At 48.4% G+C, this 16,121-nt stretch overlaps 1 protein-coding gene across 1 annotated transcript in view; it reads right to left on the bottom strand.

The window, feature by feature from the left end:
- BCL2 (BCL2 apoptosis regulator) overlaps positions 1-8,854 on the bottom strand; it is a 97,451-nt gene extending 88,597 nt beyond the window's left edge. The window contains exon 1 of the mRNA XM_057399386.1: positions 7,251-8,854. Within this exon, the coding sequence (XP_057255369.1) occupies positions 7,251-7,844 (594 nt within the window). The 5' untranslated portion in view covers positions 7,845-8,854. The remainder of the gene's footprint in view (positions 1-7,250) is intronic.
- Between the last annotated feature and the right edge of the window lie 7,267 nt (positions 8,855-16,121).

Here is a 16,121-nt window from a genome sequence, read left to right as displayed (position 1 = left end):
TATTGAAATCAGTGACAACACTTTCTAAAATCAGATTTGTTTTCTTATTCATTAACTGTAAAATCCAGAAACCTGAAAGGAACTTTCCAGTGAGGGCGATTTAGCAAAATCTATTGATATACAATAATTACTACAGCAAACTAACATTAGGATAAAATAACAAAATAAATTCCAGACTTCAAGATACATTTGGAAAAGTTATCTGGTTCCATAGTCTTTTAGGAGCCAAAAAAAGAAAAAAAGAAAAAAAAAAGAAAAAAACCCCACTCATAAGACTGTTAATGAGACTGAATGCCAGAGTAAAATAAAAATCCCTCAAATCTGTCATCGGCATTCATGTTTGCCAAGAAGGCCTGGATGTTATCCTGCTGGGGAAGAGAAGATTTATGGCACTGCGCACCTTCATCCATCCTATTATTATATATGAAATGGAAAATAAAACAGGCCAGTACTGCCCTCAGAAATAACCAGTATTTTGCTGCCACCAGGTAACAAGTGTTGTTATTATTATCACTAAACCAGCAGGAGAACAGCCACGAGGGGCTCACAAATAAATGATTTTAAAAAACCCAACAAACCAAACAGGCTGGGCTCCATCCTACCAAGAACACGAAGGAAAATAGAACAGGCCAGGGAGGAAGGTGGGAAGGGCCAGATCTGGCACACACCGCAGCTGACGGCCGGGCAGCAGTACCCAGGGCCACATCCAGCACCCACTGCCTGGAGCCAGCAGTGGTGATGGCAAGGGAAGGCCTGCAGAAAGCTGGGGATCACCAGCCCTCCATGAAGCAGAAGGACAAAACAAGCAAAGAACAAGGCACCCACCGAATACAATCGTATTTGGGAATGGAGGGGGAAGCATGCCTCACCATCGTGCCATGGGGTGCATGGCTATGTGCTTACCCCTGCCCAGCCACAGCCTTCACCATAACCACAATAGACAACAGGGATGGAAATGCAACCACCAAAACATAGGAATTCACTTTGCCACAAGAGAGTTGTTATTTAATTGATCTATCGTGCTGGTTTTTAGCTACAGCTGCTCAACTGCCAAAACTGCTGACCTGCTTTGGGGCTGCCCAGACCCCAGGCCAGGAGCCAGCACTCGCAGCCTTGCTGGCAGCCCCAGGGTGCTAAAACACTGCGGGCTAGCCCAGTGAGGCGGCTGTAGAGTGAGAAGAGTGACAAGGACACAGCCAGATTGCTGGCAGCTCATGTTAGTGAGCAGAGCGGCATATGGAGAGCACCATCCACCTCCCTCCACTATTCCAGGTCCAACCCACTGAAAGACGGCCCTGTCATCAAGGACAACTGTATCGGGCATGAGGGCTTAATGCTTGCTGGTGCTGCAGGACAGAGTTCCCGTGCTGCCTTAGGAAGCCCAGGCCCTGGTATCTGGCTGCTGAGAAAATGCTTCTGCTCCACATGCAATTTCACACATCACTGCGTAGGTCTTGTGATTCTCCAGCTAGAGCCGTGCTCTGCCATCAGAGAAACACTTGTGCCTCAGCAGAAAAATTCAAATGGATTTTCTTCGTGGATTACTGACTCCAAATTTCAAGCTACATACTCAAAAAACTAAGCTACTTACTGCCCAGCGGAGCTAATGCAGCTGCTCGGGAGAGGCCCGTGTTAATGCAGTCACAGAACTAACTTCTTTCTCAATATTGAAAGTAAAGTAAAACTTTCTAATAGGATTGATGTTTGAACTTTACGGTTCTTTGCAAGATCAAGGCAAACGACATCATCTCTATAACCAAGACCCCTGGTTCCGAAATTTTAAAGGTCACGGTCAATACTCTTTTTTTCCCCTGTTTTTTTTTTCCAAGTAAAAAAAAAAAAAGATGAGATTTCTGAGAAAATAAACAACCCAAAGTTGCTGCACATCACAGAGAAAGCCATTACAAATGAAAGGGACTAGAGAACCACAACCATTTTCTCTTTCTGCCCTCGCTCTTCTCCTCCTTGCTTCAGCACAGGTCCGCTACAGAATTGATTTTTTGCTCTCCAGCAACAGCAAGAAGAAAAATATTTTGATAATATTTTGAGAATTCGATTATAAACCCACAAAGCCACAAAAACTGGCAAAGCACCCAGAAGGTGTAACACTTGAAACTACCAATTCATTTATTTAACTGAGAAGATTTCAGATAGTTTCCTTTTACCAGTCAAACAGTGACTTGGGGTTAGCCCCACTGGGGATTGAGTCGTTACAAGGCCACATGTCACCGGTAAAAACTCAAAGCGCCTCTGCTCCAGCATGGGGCATCCGGCTCCAACCAAGACACCGTCCCATCCTGCACAAGTGGGAGGTTTTTGCCCAGGGCTTGCAAAAGAAGCAATGTGCTGTGCAGGTGGGTGCCTGGCTTTGCTGCTGGGAGAGTAGTTCCAGAGCCTGAAAGGGATGAGGTTTCAGTCAGTGTACCACACACAAGCACAGGGAGGCCCTAGCACCACACTGATATCCATGACCTCCAGCACTGTCCTGGAGGCAGAAGTGTTTGCCATCCCTAACCTTCACTCAGGGGCTCTGGACCGTTGCAGGGCACAGTGGCTCTCCACATTTCCTCCCCAGGGCATGCTATCGAGCACAGAAAATTAATGATTTACTAGGAAAAAAAAAAAAAAGAAAAGAGGAAACACAGTGATTAGGGCAGCCAACCCAGGAGAAGGGAAACCTGGGGTCTAGTGGCTGATCCAAGAAGCATTTATTCATTTGGCTGTAGACAGCCACCTGAGAAAACAGATTGTGGGAATTAGACACCCTGGTTCTTCCTTCACCAAATGAAATCTCACCCCTGCAAAAGGAGGAAGAGCCCTATTGCCAAAGGGGAGGACACCTCAGCAACACCAGCAGCCATCCGGCAGGTGAAGCCTCCTGAGATGTCAGAGATGAGGGTGTATACACCCCTGACAGGCTGGAGAAGGTCCTGTTACCTCAGGAAAGGCCTTGACCAAGGAGCCACCAGGAAAAGCAGGGGCTTCTTTCTCCCTCACTGTTTTTGTGCATGAGGATGGTATGTGAGTGACAGCGGCCAGGCTAGAGGATGCCTGCCGGTTCTGGGACATGGAGGTTCTTGGGAACAGTGTTCCCTACAGTGTGCTGAGTGGCTCCCCTCTCTCAGGCAGGAGCAGCTTCCAGCTGGCTTGGGCAAGAAGCAAAGAGAAGCCAGGGACTTCTCCCACTGTTCTGGCTAGGCAGGCACTCAGAGGATGCAAGCACTTGTCTTTCACCTATGGTCCAATTCAGACATTTAAATCCTTCCCGATGTCTGGCCGTAACTCTCAAAAACAACAAAGAACCACAATAAAAGTACAGAATTGGATGAAAACAGCACATTCCTGGCTCAAACGTAAATATTGTAATTTTAAATAATGCCTTTTTGGCTGAATTTTCAACGCAATGCTGCTTCTCTCACCTGGGCTTCTTTACATTCTTTACATCAAAAATGTACTTGTCTACACGTACGTTATAGTGCCTGTGTCTCCTATGGCTCTCATGCTCTTGCTTTTTTTTTGAACAGCTCAGGGAGGAAGCCATATGTTGGACTAGAAGCATCCAGAGCTGAGCATAACTCCCACATATGTTAGGTGGTGTATCCAAAGAGGGAAGCCATCACTACATGACCAACCCGGTTATTTCCCCTCCTCCGGCTCCATCGCTTCACTGTTCCCTATGTCAAAGTCAAAAGTCGCCAAGTGCAACAGCCTGCTGCCAAGCCTGTCCTTCTGCAGCTCAAACACCAGGCTCTAAAACATGAAACGACGCCATTAAGTTGTCAGTCAGAAAACGTACTTTATACCAAGTACCGTGAAATTGCAGAGATGAGCTGGTTCTCCTCTTATTTCTTTTGTAACACAATTAAGATGTTATCAGGCCGAAGTACAATATTGCGGTATTCTGGCCTACGTGAAAATCGTTGAAATCTGCATTTATTTGCTACCAGAACCGCAAGTGAATAATACAGCCTCAGTGCAGGTAGTCCCTGTATGTTGCTTTTTCTGAGTTTCTAACAAACTCATGACGCTGTGTATTGTAAGGGTATTAACAGTTCTCAGACACCATTAACAGCGATGTCTAGTGCCTAAAAGTTATACTCCGGCAGCTAGATCCCCTTCCAACCTGCCCCTGGATATGCTTCTTTCCTTCTTCGTTTTCCTTGGAATCCAAATTTCCTTGGAAAGAATTTATGTCCTGGAAATACATTGCCAACTTACAGAACCAATTCAAACCAAACAGATAAATAAGAAAGATATGCTGATCAAACTTCTGGCCTGAGTATAAGACATAGGCCCATACAAGAGGCCCAAAGCACATGCTGCCCAACTTACTCACTGTATAACACATGCTCATGACTAACTCCAATGCTCTCCTCTCTACTACAACACAGCTTCTAATAAACTTTCCACTCTACAACATACCAGGGAGCCACAACATAAAGGAGAAGACTACAACAGCCGGTGCTCCTGCTTGTTATGGCAGACTGTGTGACATGGAGATCTCACAGGCAGCTATACTGAAGTTCTACAAAGCCTCACCTCCTACAAGGTGATAAATTACTTTGGAAGAACCACTTATGATGCTTTAGTAAGGTTCATACATGGGGAATGGTGCAAGTGCCAAGCTGAAGATCGAGTGCATATATTAAAACATCCTTTCCCACTGACAGATCCCAAAAGCTAGAAAAAAGAAAGAAAGAAAAATCTAAATTTACTACCCCAATGCCATTCTATTTTTTCCATCTGAAGAGAGGATCCTAAAAGCTGTGTTTGCAACTTCACATTAGTCTTTTGCTCTTTGTAACCAGCTAGAATTTTGCCTATGTTTAATAATCCCGTGGCTCAAAGGTACCAGACAGTTCCCAGACAGACAGGCAAAAGCCACCTTGGGGAAGATTTTGCACATCTTCTTCCATGTGTACATTACAAATAACACGTGGCAGTAAATGGCATCACATGCATCCAAACTCGGGAGCTTTTGTTTATAGGAAACTTCAATAAACAGCTAAACTGCTATCGATAAGAAGCATCTTTTCCTTTTAAAGGCAATCAGTGCTTACAGTCCGCATTTCTAACCGTCGAGAAACAGCTCCAGCACTCGCCTCATCTGGCCAATCACGCCTGGTAACACCTGTCTTTTCACATTCTCAGGTTTATTCATTATTTATGTTTCTCTTTACACAATACACCCGCAGGACAATACATCTCCAGCATGCTTACGGATTTCATGCAAAGCTCACTGGAGTCAACAGAATGACTTCACTGGCTCTGGAGCGAACCGAGGGCCCCAGCTCCACAAATGGGCTTCCAGCCTGAGGAGGGACTTACGCACAAGTTAGGCATCCCAGCCCAGAAGTGCATTTGCAAAATCCCTAACCCTTTAGCTGCTCAGCTTTTAACCAGACAAGGTCTCCAAAAGCCTCAATTCTTTGCAGATTTTTTTTCCCCCCAGTTATCTGTTTTGTGAAAAAAAAAACCCCAACAAAACACTGACAAACCCTCTGTACTGATCCATGAAACAGGGGATCAGGAGATAGGTCTCCCTCTCCCAAGTGTGGTCCTAACCACTAAGCACTTGGAGTCACTCTGTGTGTGTGTGTGCGGCGTGTCTGTATATATATGCATATTTGTATATACATATTTGTATATCTGTATATAAATACATGGACACACACGCACACACATTTTTTGCTCCCCCTTCTGGCCCCTGAACCTTGAATTTTGCTCTCCTTGGTGGGAGCAGGGGAAAGCAGGAGAATGCCCCTGCCTCCAACATGACAAGCAACCAGGGGTCTGCAGCACTCCTCAGGGGTTTTCCTGGGGAGGGTTTTCAACGGGGATTCCTGGGATTCCTATTTCAATGGGGAGCCTTACTCCCTTCATTACAGCAGCAAGTAGATGTCCTCTGGATCCCCAGACACATGTATCTGTTAGTCAGGCACATTCAGCAGCGGGTAGCAGCATCTTCATTTTTTAACAGAGGTGGTCAATGCAGGTGGCATGTTACTTGGCCTGACACTGCCTTCACAAGGGACCCAAGGCTAAAAATTGAGTTGAGTAACGCATCACTAACGCCAGGCTTTCAAACCACATTAACTGGGAAACACACACATTCCTTTACACACACCTCTTAAAGGTGTGCTGTGTAATCGAGTCAGCTCTGTATTTCACAGGGACCGGACCTGGAATTGCCAGTGTCCTACCTAGCCAACCTTCATTTCCAAGTGACTTATGCTGGCTGTCAGAATATATATAAAGCTTCTTCTTCAGTATAACTTTTGCCATTTCTTCCTCCAATGCCTTAATATTATGAACTTTACAGGTACAACAGGCTGGGTTTGCTGGAGAGCAGCTGGGACCACATTTTGCTACAGTGTATCAATTAGTACAAGAAAAAAGGAAAGAAATACCCTTCCAATTTTGGTGTGGTTATTCATCTAGTGAAGAGAGCGAGCGAAAGGAGAGGCTTTTGATTGACTACCAGTACACAAGCTGTCCTTTTTCCACACATGGAAATCATCCCTTTCGGGACGATGCTGAAGCCAGCCCTTGCCAGCGGTGATCTCTACCCCAGAAACACAGTCATCCATCGGATCACAACAAATGCCTGTTTTCCAGAAGAATCCCATGGACACATCCCCTAGCACCTTTGTTTCATCTCAAGACAAAATCAGATTTTTACACTAGACACATCCCTACAGCATGAAACCCCACTCCAGTTGCAACTGCAGCTGCAGACACCAGCACCGATGGTCACCTGTCTGCCTGTAGCACCAAGATCCTGTGTCTGCCACCTGGAGTGTCATCTGCAATGGGCAGGGATGCTGGCACACACACACACGTGTTCCCCACTGCTCCCATGCCTGGGACCTGGCACGATGCGCCTGCATCCAACAACTGGGCAGGTGCCTCTGCTGCACCTTCCCACCCTGCTGCAGGACCCTGCCTTGGCCAGGCGAGGGTGGACAGAGGTAGGAGAGTGGAGCGTGATGACGAGTGCTTCTCATCCTTTTCAATCTCCCGAGCTGCAGCTGCTTCCCCCATCCCAAACCACTGTAATCCCATAGAGAGGTGAAACTCGACAGCTGGCAAAAGGCCTATACTGCTTTGGCACACACCAGCGCGGATGCTCCCCAGGGAAACTTTTTGGTCACCCCAATACAAGCGCAACCCCTGGGGCACTGCCCACCCTGGAGCCCACCGGCCACGGGCCCGAGCCGAGAGCAAGAACAAGCAATTGGGGGACGTACCCAGCCTCCGTTGTCCTGGATCCAGTTGTGCAGGTGCCTGTTCAGGTACTCGGTCATCCAGGCGGCGATGCTGCCTACAAGAGTAGACATCTCCCGGTTGACGCTCTCCACGCACATGACGCCGCCAAACTCGAAGAAGGCCACGATCCTGCCCCAGTTAACCCCGTCTCGGAACAGCTCCTCCACCACCGCCACGAAGCGGCCCCTGGCCGTGAAGGGAGTCAGGTGCAGCTGGCCGGACATTTGGGCAAAGTCCCTCTGGTAGCGGCGGGAAAACTCGTCCCCTGCCTGGCGCAGGGCAAGGTGGACAACCTGGGGCACAGGGCTCAGCCCCTCGGCCAGGGGCACGTGGCTAGCAGCAGCCGAGCCGGGGGGCTCGGGGTGTGGAGACACCAGCCCAGTGTGATCAGAGGAAGTCCCAGCAGCAGCAGCAACCGCAGGAGCAGCAGCAGCAGGAGGAGAGAGACCCGGAGGCAGGGGTGCCCTGTCCTCGCCCAGTAGTGCCCAGTCGTATCCCCTCTGTGAGAGTTTATAGTGGATGTACTTCAGCACTATCTCCCGGTTATCGTAGCCTCTTCTCCCCGGATGAGCCATAATTCCCAAGAGGAAGCAGCAAGAGGGAGGGAGAGAGGAAGAAGAGGAGCAGGATGAACCCCAAAAAGTAAAGAAGCCAATAATAATAAAATTAGTAACACAAAAAAAAAAAAATTATAATCCAGTTACTGTATGGGGCACAGTTTCATTCATGGTGGTGTGGGGGAGTTCTTGGAGGTACTTTTGTCTTCTCAGTGTTTCCTCCTCGCTTTGAGATGCACGGTATAAATAGGGATTAAAATGCTGTAAGTACTTTACTTCCAGGTGCACATTTACTACTTACTCTAAATTTACTTTAGGACCATCTCCTCCTTGGTGTTGAAATACATCTTAAAAAGTATTATATGGACTCAAGATCAGGTGCATTCTCCCCTCGGTGACGAACTACACGGACATGAAGGAGCAGACGAACACGCACCGTAGAAGCTGCAATTCAATACGATCTGCTAAACAGCCTCGGATGGACGTTAATCCAATGCACTTTAGGCTAGAAACCTCAACACTGCTTTTTGTTAAGTTACACAAACTAAATTTCCTCTGTAAAGTACTTACTTGGACTATAAATATGTTCCTCTGTCATGTTTCCTCTAGAAAAAAAAATAGCAACAACAGAACCCAAACATCGCAAGTGTTCAGAAACGTTAAATTCTGGCTGCTGTGATGCTTCAAGTCACCAAAGGGGTGGGAAAGGGACACAAAAAAATATCTCTCTCTAGGATTTCAAATGTTTTTTCCCAGACTCCCGTTTAACAGCCATCTCCAAAGATGTGTCAAGGCTCAGAAAATCCCGCCTCGCAGCCCGGGAAGGCGAACAACCCCAAAGAGACGGAAAATCCTGGAGACCAGATGAATCACATTTGAATCCAAGCTCGTGCAGAAGTGCTCCGTTTTTCCCTCCAGTGCAACGTACAGACATATGCATTTACGTAGTTTCATTCAGACACCGATCGCAGGAGAGCCCGGTGCTTCCACACACACGCACGCACGCACCAAAAAAAAAAAAAAAAAAAAAAAAAATTATGTATAGGAAATTAATTCTTTTTCACAAGAAAGAGCTTGAAAAAAATAATGAAAAATGAAAATAAAAATGAAGGAGAAAAATTGCTTTTGACTGCGGCTCCGGGGCGAAGTGCCATTTGCCGAGCGAGCAGCTTTGTACCGGAGGAGGAAGAGCCCCTGGCGCTGCCGAGGAGGGGCGCGGACGGGCCGCGTGTGCGGTGTGACCGGTGCCGATGGGGACCGCGGCCGCGGCGTCGCTGCCCGCCCGCCCGCCCGCCCGCGCACCCCGCCGGCTCCGGGCGGCTCCTCCGGGCGCTCCGCGCTGCTGCTGCCGGCGGCGGCGGCGGCTCCGGGCGGCGGCGTCTCCGAGCGGCGGCGGCGGCGGGCGCGGGCGGGGAGCTCTCCCGGCGGCGGCGGGGAGCGGAGCGGAGCGGCGGGGGCGGGGAGAGGCGGGGAGGAGCGGAGCCCGAGGGGGAGGCTCCGGCTGCGGCTCCGGCGCCGGCCCCGCGCAGCTCAGGCGGGCGCGGTGGTTCGCTAGAGCTCCGCCTCACGCTTCATTCAAGAAAAGGGGGAAATGGGGAGGGGGTGGCTGCGAGCAGCCCCGCGCAGACCGGGACCGCCCTCCAGCGCGGCGCGGGCCTGGGGCCGGCAGCGGGGCGGCGGCGGGGAGGAGTGGCGCGGAGGGGCGGCAGTGGACGGGGGACCGGGCCACCGCCGGCGCGGAGGAAGCCGGCCCTGCGCGGAGGGAGCGCGACCCTCTCCGCGCCTCTGCCGCCCCGCGCGGGAGGCTGCTGCAGCTGCGCGGGTTCACATAAATAAATAAATAAGTAGGTGATGATGATAATAATAATAATAATAAATAATATAAAATGGGGGATGGAGAGGAGGAAAAAGCCCCACTCGCCCTTTTTACGAAGAAGAGCGGCCCGCTGTAGGCTGGTAGAGGTCGCAGGCGGGGCGGGCTGCCCTGGCAGCGGAGCCCGTGCGGGGCTGGGGACCAGGGACAGGCCGGGCCCCGCGAGTGACCTCCCGGCTTGAGGTGTCCCGCACACCTGCTCCGGGCACAGGCCGTGCCCGTGGGGCAGGAGGGGAGTTGGATCCCGCCTGCAGTGCTGTGTTCAGCTCTGGGGCCCCCCACACAAGGAGGCCACAATGATGCTCCAACGGCCGGAGCACCTCTCCTGTGAAGGAGGTTGAGAGAGGAGGGCTTGTTCAGCCTGGAGAAGACGAGAGAGACTTTTTACAAAGGCGTGTAGGAGGAATGGCTTTAAGCTGACAAAAGGCAGATTTAGTTAAGATGTAAGGAAGTGATTCTTCTCTACAACGGTGGTGAGGCACTGGCACAGGTTGCACAGAGAAGCTGTGGCTGCCCCATCCCTGGCAGTGTTAAAGGCCAGGTTGGACGGGGCTTTGAGCAAACTGGTATAGTGGGAGGTGTCCCTGCCCATGGCAGGGGGTTGGAACTGGGTGAGCTTTAAAGTCCCTTCCAACCCAAATCAGTCTGTGATTCTGTGAAACAAGACACAAGATTTGTCCCTGCACCCAGCCCAGAGATTCTTTTTTTTCAATTCAAGAGCAGGAACAACACTGTTTAAGGATTAGATTAATCTGGAGCTTGACCAAAGAAACAGAGTTCACCTTCAAAGTAGGTTAAACCCACAGTGCTGGGAGGTAGTGATGGCTCAGATGGCTCAGCTGCCCTGTTATCTTGACAAGTGGCATCAGGGCAGGGATGAGTGATGATGGGACAGCCCCAGATGCAGGCAGCCATCCCAGGGAAAGCCAAGTGAAACAGGAGCAGGGGGCCATACTCGGCACCTTTCCCTGCCTAATATGAGAAGGGAAAAAAGATGTTTGATAAATTCTGCCATTTTTTGTCCACATGAAGGTGACTGGGATGATAATCTCGTATGTAAACTACCCTGAACCTAAAAGGAATAAAATGCATAAATGAAGCTCTGAACTTGATTTTTTTAACAGGGGATATAGGGAATGAAAGCGTGCTTCCCTCCCAAGTGTCCATTTCCTTTACAGAATCTCCCATCATGAGTAGTTTGCAGGTGGTAGCTCACCTGCTTGAGGGAAACACACACTGGAGTGGGAAGGAAGGGAAAGTCCTAGCATCCAAGCTGGAAGGATTCCCCATGCATAGAGCTCAGTTGTGCTCTGGGTGATCCAGGGATTTCCTCTGAGGCCGCACTGAGGAATTTGTCTCTAACCTGTACAAACCAGCACCTTTGGAGCAAGTCCAGAGGAGGCCATGAACATGATCAGGGGGCTGGAGCACCTCTCCTGTGAAGACAGGCTGAGAGAGTTGGGGCTGTTCAGCCTGGAGAAGAGATGGCTTTGGGGAGACCTTATAGCAGCCTTCCAGTACCTAACAGGGTCTACAAGAAAGCTAGGGAGGGTCTTCTTACAAGGGCATGTAGGGATGGGAAAGAGGGAATGGCTTTAAACTGAAAGAGGTAGAGTAGATATAAGGAAAAAAGTTCTTTACTGCGAGGGTGGTGAGGCACTGGAACAGGCTGCCCAGAGAAGTTGTGGCTGCCCCATCCCATTCAAGGCCAGGTTGGATGGGGCTTGGAGCAACTGGTCTAGTGGAAGGTGTCCCTGCCCATGGCAGGGGGGTTGGAACTGGGTGATCTTAAGGTCTTTTCTAACCCAAACCACTCTGTTTCCATGATTCCAGGTACTTGAAGAGGCATTCAGCATGCTTAATTGTTCTGGCATCTCTTAATTTAAGTGGGCATGGGAAGATGTTTGGCACCATACATGGTGCTAGCAATTGCCACCTCCCTTCTCCTTCTCCTTCTCTTTCTCCTCCTTGTCCTCCCCTCCTCTCGCCTCCGGGGAGCCCATGCAGGCCCCCTCAAGGAGCGATGCTCAGGTGTCGGCCGGCGGTGCTGTGCGGGTCAGGGCCGGCAGGGCCTCTCCCCGCTGCCGCGCCTCCCCGGCGGGCTGCTGTCGCCCCCCAGCGGCCACCGGTGGCCCCGGGCTCGGCGGCGGGCCCAAGGGACCGCCTTCGGAAGTGCGGGCTGTCAGGAGCCGGGCCCTCACCCGCCACACACATGCCGGGGAGCTCGGGGAGTAGCCTTCGACCCGTACTGCGAGGCCAGCTGTGCTCTCGGGGATTAGGAGGAGCAGAGGCTGCAGGACGGCAGGTGAAGTGAGATCAAAAGAAGACGGAGGATGCTCTGTGCAGCCATGGGCTAAAGGCTGCACCCCACCGGGGATGCGTGTAACTCACAGCGTGGTGAAATGCTGGAGCGAAAACACACCTCCTCTCTGCCTGTACAGAAGACTTGAGAAAGTATGGTGTTTGCCATAAGCTGAGGGATCGCTTCTGATGGCAGGAAGGTACAGAGGGATCTGCCCACCAAATAAAATCACTGCCGTCAGTCTTGCACCAAAAATGAATGAAGAAAAAATTGCCCTCTGCATACAGAAAGTAACCTGGCATTTCCATTAATGTGCTATGGTTTAACTGGAACAAGTGATACACAAAATTGGAACAGCCATAACCAACTAGGTGGCCATGAAAGTCTGTCACTGCTAGCAACTGAATCCAATGCAGCTGGTCCCACAACTGAAAATACATCAGACACCAACATTAGCTACCACAAGAAAACTATCTGGGCAAGCTGCACAGCAACGGCATAGCAGGATTGATTTTAAAGCCCAGAGGATAAACCATTGGGAGTCTGGTGCAGGAAACAAAGATGAATATAAAATCAGCGGGCATTTGTAAGGAGAAATTGAAAATACCATTGAATTTGTGTAGGGTTGTATGCAGAAATGGAAGTAAGACCAGCTAAATGAACAGAGTGCACTGAGGGCACACAGTAAAATAAAATAGCTTCAAAATTCATAACTGGTTTCTGATAGTAAGGAGTACAGCAAAACCTTACGAGGTTTTCTGTTTGGAATGGATTTAGTAATGATGCTTTTCCTCCAGCAGCTTTACATTCAGCACTTTGCTATAGGAATGATAGATCCCAGCCTTTGTAAAAGTTTAATAGGAAAATAGTGGTCATAGTTCACAAGAAAGCTTGCTAAGACCAAACACAGCTGAGGCTGTACCCAAAAAAAATTAAAAACACAAGGCAAAATCCTAGGCACTGTTTGCTTTAAGCAAGGGTATGAGGGATGAGTCATGGGACACAAAAACTGTGCCTTGAAGAATGACAAATTGGGACTCTGGAAAAAAGGAAGACAAAATTAGGTGCATTAAACAGTCTTTCTTGTTCTTAACTTAATGTGTCAAATGCATTGTATCTGCCCCACATTTACGGCTGTAATTGAAGGGAGCGGCATCTTTAAGCCAATTATAACACCACCTGAGCGGGTGATTAAAGTGTCACACGTTTCCATCATGGTACTGCTTTATACCTTGCTTTTTGTTCGAGCTCAGCATGATAAAACAACAGTTAAAAAGACATCCGAGTTAAAGGGAGTATGTTTGGGGTGGCAGATAGATGGAACTAGCAAGAAAGGCTCAGGGCATATCAAGGAACATGGAATGAGGGCATGGAGTCAGCTAAGAAATCATTACAGTGCTTTCAGGCAGCAGAATAACGTGCTGGTTACTCAAGATACGATCCTGCCTTAAAGAAGTAGGAGCATCAGTCCAGTCTGGCAATGTAAAGGACAGATTATATTCTGGAGATGGCTTTCATCATTCGTGCTTGGGCAACTGGCCAAATGGGCAGGATCCTGCACAGCTTGCTGTTTCTTTGATGGCTTCCCAGCTGCCCAAGGTGCAGGAGGTGCATTATTAACACATAATCCATGAAAGCTTGCAATGCCTGGCAACGCTGAACTTCCTGACAATTTGAAAGTGGACACCTTTTCCCTGTACCTTTGTATTAATATCAACAGGCTTTCAATAGCAAGCCTGGCTCCTGGTGACCTGCCCACCCTTTTATTTCCTTGGCTCAGGAGCAGGCAAGTTGGAGAGAAGTAAGCAATTGTTCAGAGCCCTGCCTGAGCGTGCATGGACAAGTGGGGTATATGTTGTGCTTTGTGACAGCATGCAAAGAGAGAAAGGGCATTGCTGCATTTTTTGCTGAGCATCATAGAATGGTTTGAGTTGGAAGGGACCTTAAAGATTATCTAGTTCCAACCCCTCCACCACAGGCACGGACACCTTCCACTAGACCAGGTTGCTCAAAGCCCCATCCAACCTGACCTTGAACACTACCAGGGATGGGGCATCCACAGCTGTGGATGTTCCAGTGTCTCACCACCCTCACAGTGAAAATCTGCAGACATTTTCTATTCCAGAACAATTATACCCCCAAAGGAAGAAAAATAAATAAAATCCAACAAAAATCTAAATTTAAGTAACCCCAAATTAATATTTTGAGTGCCATAGGCAAATACACTTCTGACAACTAAGCAGGTCCTTTGCCTTACAATGTTCTGGCACAGCTTAAACACTGGTTTTATTGAAAGAGCTCGCTAAAATGGTGCCCACGGGTGGGGAATTTGCACTGATGCAGATTAGCAGGCTGCTCCTTGTACAGCCAAAGGCTCTGTAAATGCCTGTAAGTGCCAGTGGTTCTGTAAATGCTCACTGGTGCCCTGTCCATGAGGCATTTGCCTGCACCACCCACAGCTGTGCTTCCGTGTGTTCAAGGCATTCAGTGCTTTCATCCTTCCAGGCCAGCATGTCTTTGCTCTACGTGCCTGCAATAGCTTTCTAACTTGCCCTAATCAAAATGACTAAAACTGACCACCAACTGTGATCTTTCATGTTCTGTCTGTCTGAGAGACCATGCAAGATACCCACAGACCTCTCCCAAGTTACACAAAATGCCCTGAAAACAACGCTCTTCCAGAGACTTGCACTGTGCATATAATTCTCTGCTACCGACTGCACACCACCATTTATTGCTGTCTCATCTGTTTTTCTCAACTTGTTGCTCAACACTGCTATCTCAGCAGCAGCTAGCATCTGTCACATACAATGCTTTAAAAACAGCGTTCTGCGTGTAAAAAGCATAGGAAAAAGCAGCACCCACGAAGCTTGGACAAGTATTTTCCTAATTTTTAACCAGGATGGTGGCAGCTTAACCTGAAAAAACTTTTTCACTTCTTCAGAGTGCGTTCCTGAAACTGGAGACTGCCTTTCATCCTGCTGGTGCTGCAACTGCTGCAGCTATGGAGCGCATCCTTTTTGGCTGGAAGCACTTACAAGAGCAGAGAGAATTCTACTGTAAAATAGAATTGCAGGCTCAACCTGCAATTATGGCTTATTTCATGGAGCTTAATTGTGCTCATCAGGAAAGGCAGTTGGGCAAGATACTCAGATAATATCCTTAGGGTCCAACATAGCAAACAGTTCCTGACTTTCAGACGCCTTTTACTGTACTTGTTCCTCAACTACCTCCACTTCTTGTTGAGATAGAGAAACCCTGTGGTTTGGATTGGACGAAGACGAAATAATAGCATCCAGCTCTGGAAATCCTTCTCTTCGACATCTCTGCTTTGCTATGCGGCAACAGGGTCTTATCTTTATGGTACCCGAGCTGTCTTCTTCACCTATCACAAGCTACCAGCCTATTCTTGCAATTTGGGCAATGCTGCCTATGCTTGCTCTTCCTGGTGTGGAAAAAGGAATCAGACACAAACTTCCAAGTTGAAACAGGAGGCGAGTGAAGGAGACAGTTTCAACCTGGAAGAATAGAACACAGAAAGAGTCTGCTGGACAAGTAAGGAACATCCATCTCTGATCCATCAACTATTATTACACCCGTTAAAATTTCTCTGACTAAAAAGGGAAAAGCATTTTTTTGAGTAAACGCTTTGAAAATGACCAACATACCTCATTCTAACGGCACTCTTTGACACACCTGTTAGCTTTGAAAAGGATATTCCCCTCTACTGCAAGTTACCTAGAACATTTAAAATTTGATTTTAAACTTACATACATTATTGGCAGCTGGTACTGTTACATATCTAACACTTTATTTTGGCCAAGGCAGTTAATTCTCAGTGCTTGGTAGCACGATTTAGTGTTAGTCATGTATACATTGCTTTTGCCCCTTTGTTCATTTTGCATTGCTCTAGCAGCACTACTACAGAACGAACATCATAGTTAGAACTCGAAAGGTTTAAAATTAACACGGGGATTCCCCTCCAAGCTGAAAACAAACTTGTTTTCAACTTAGAAAATATAAAATTTCAGACTGGCTTGGTGGTATTCTACCACAGAGGAGGTTTGGGATTACATTCCTTCATCAAGGTTTCCCCAAACAGCAAACCTTCCCAATCAGC

This window comes from Pezoporus wallicus, unplaced genomic scaffold, assembly GCF_028554395.1.
Source record: "Pezoporus wallicus isolate ANWC-B61680 ecotype Strahan unplaced genomic scaffold, APGP_CSIRO_Pwel_v1 contig_818, whole genome shotgun sequence".
Lineage (NCBI taxonomy): Eukaryota > Metazoa > Chordata > Aves > Psittaciformes > Psittacidae > Pezoporus > Pezoporus wallicus.
This window is presented reverse-complemented; position numbering and strand designations above follow the sequence as displayed.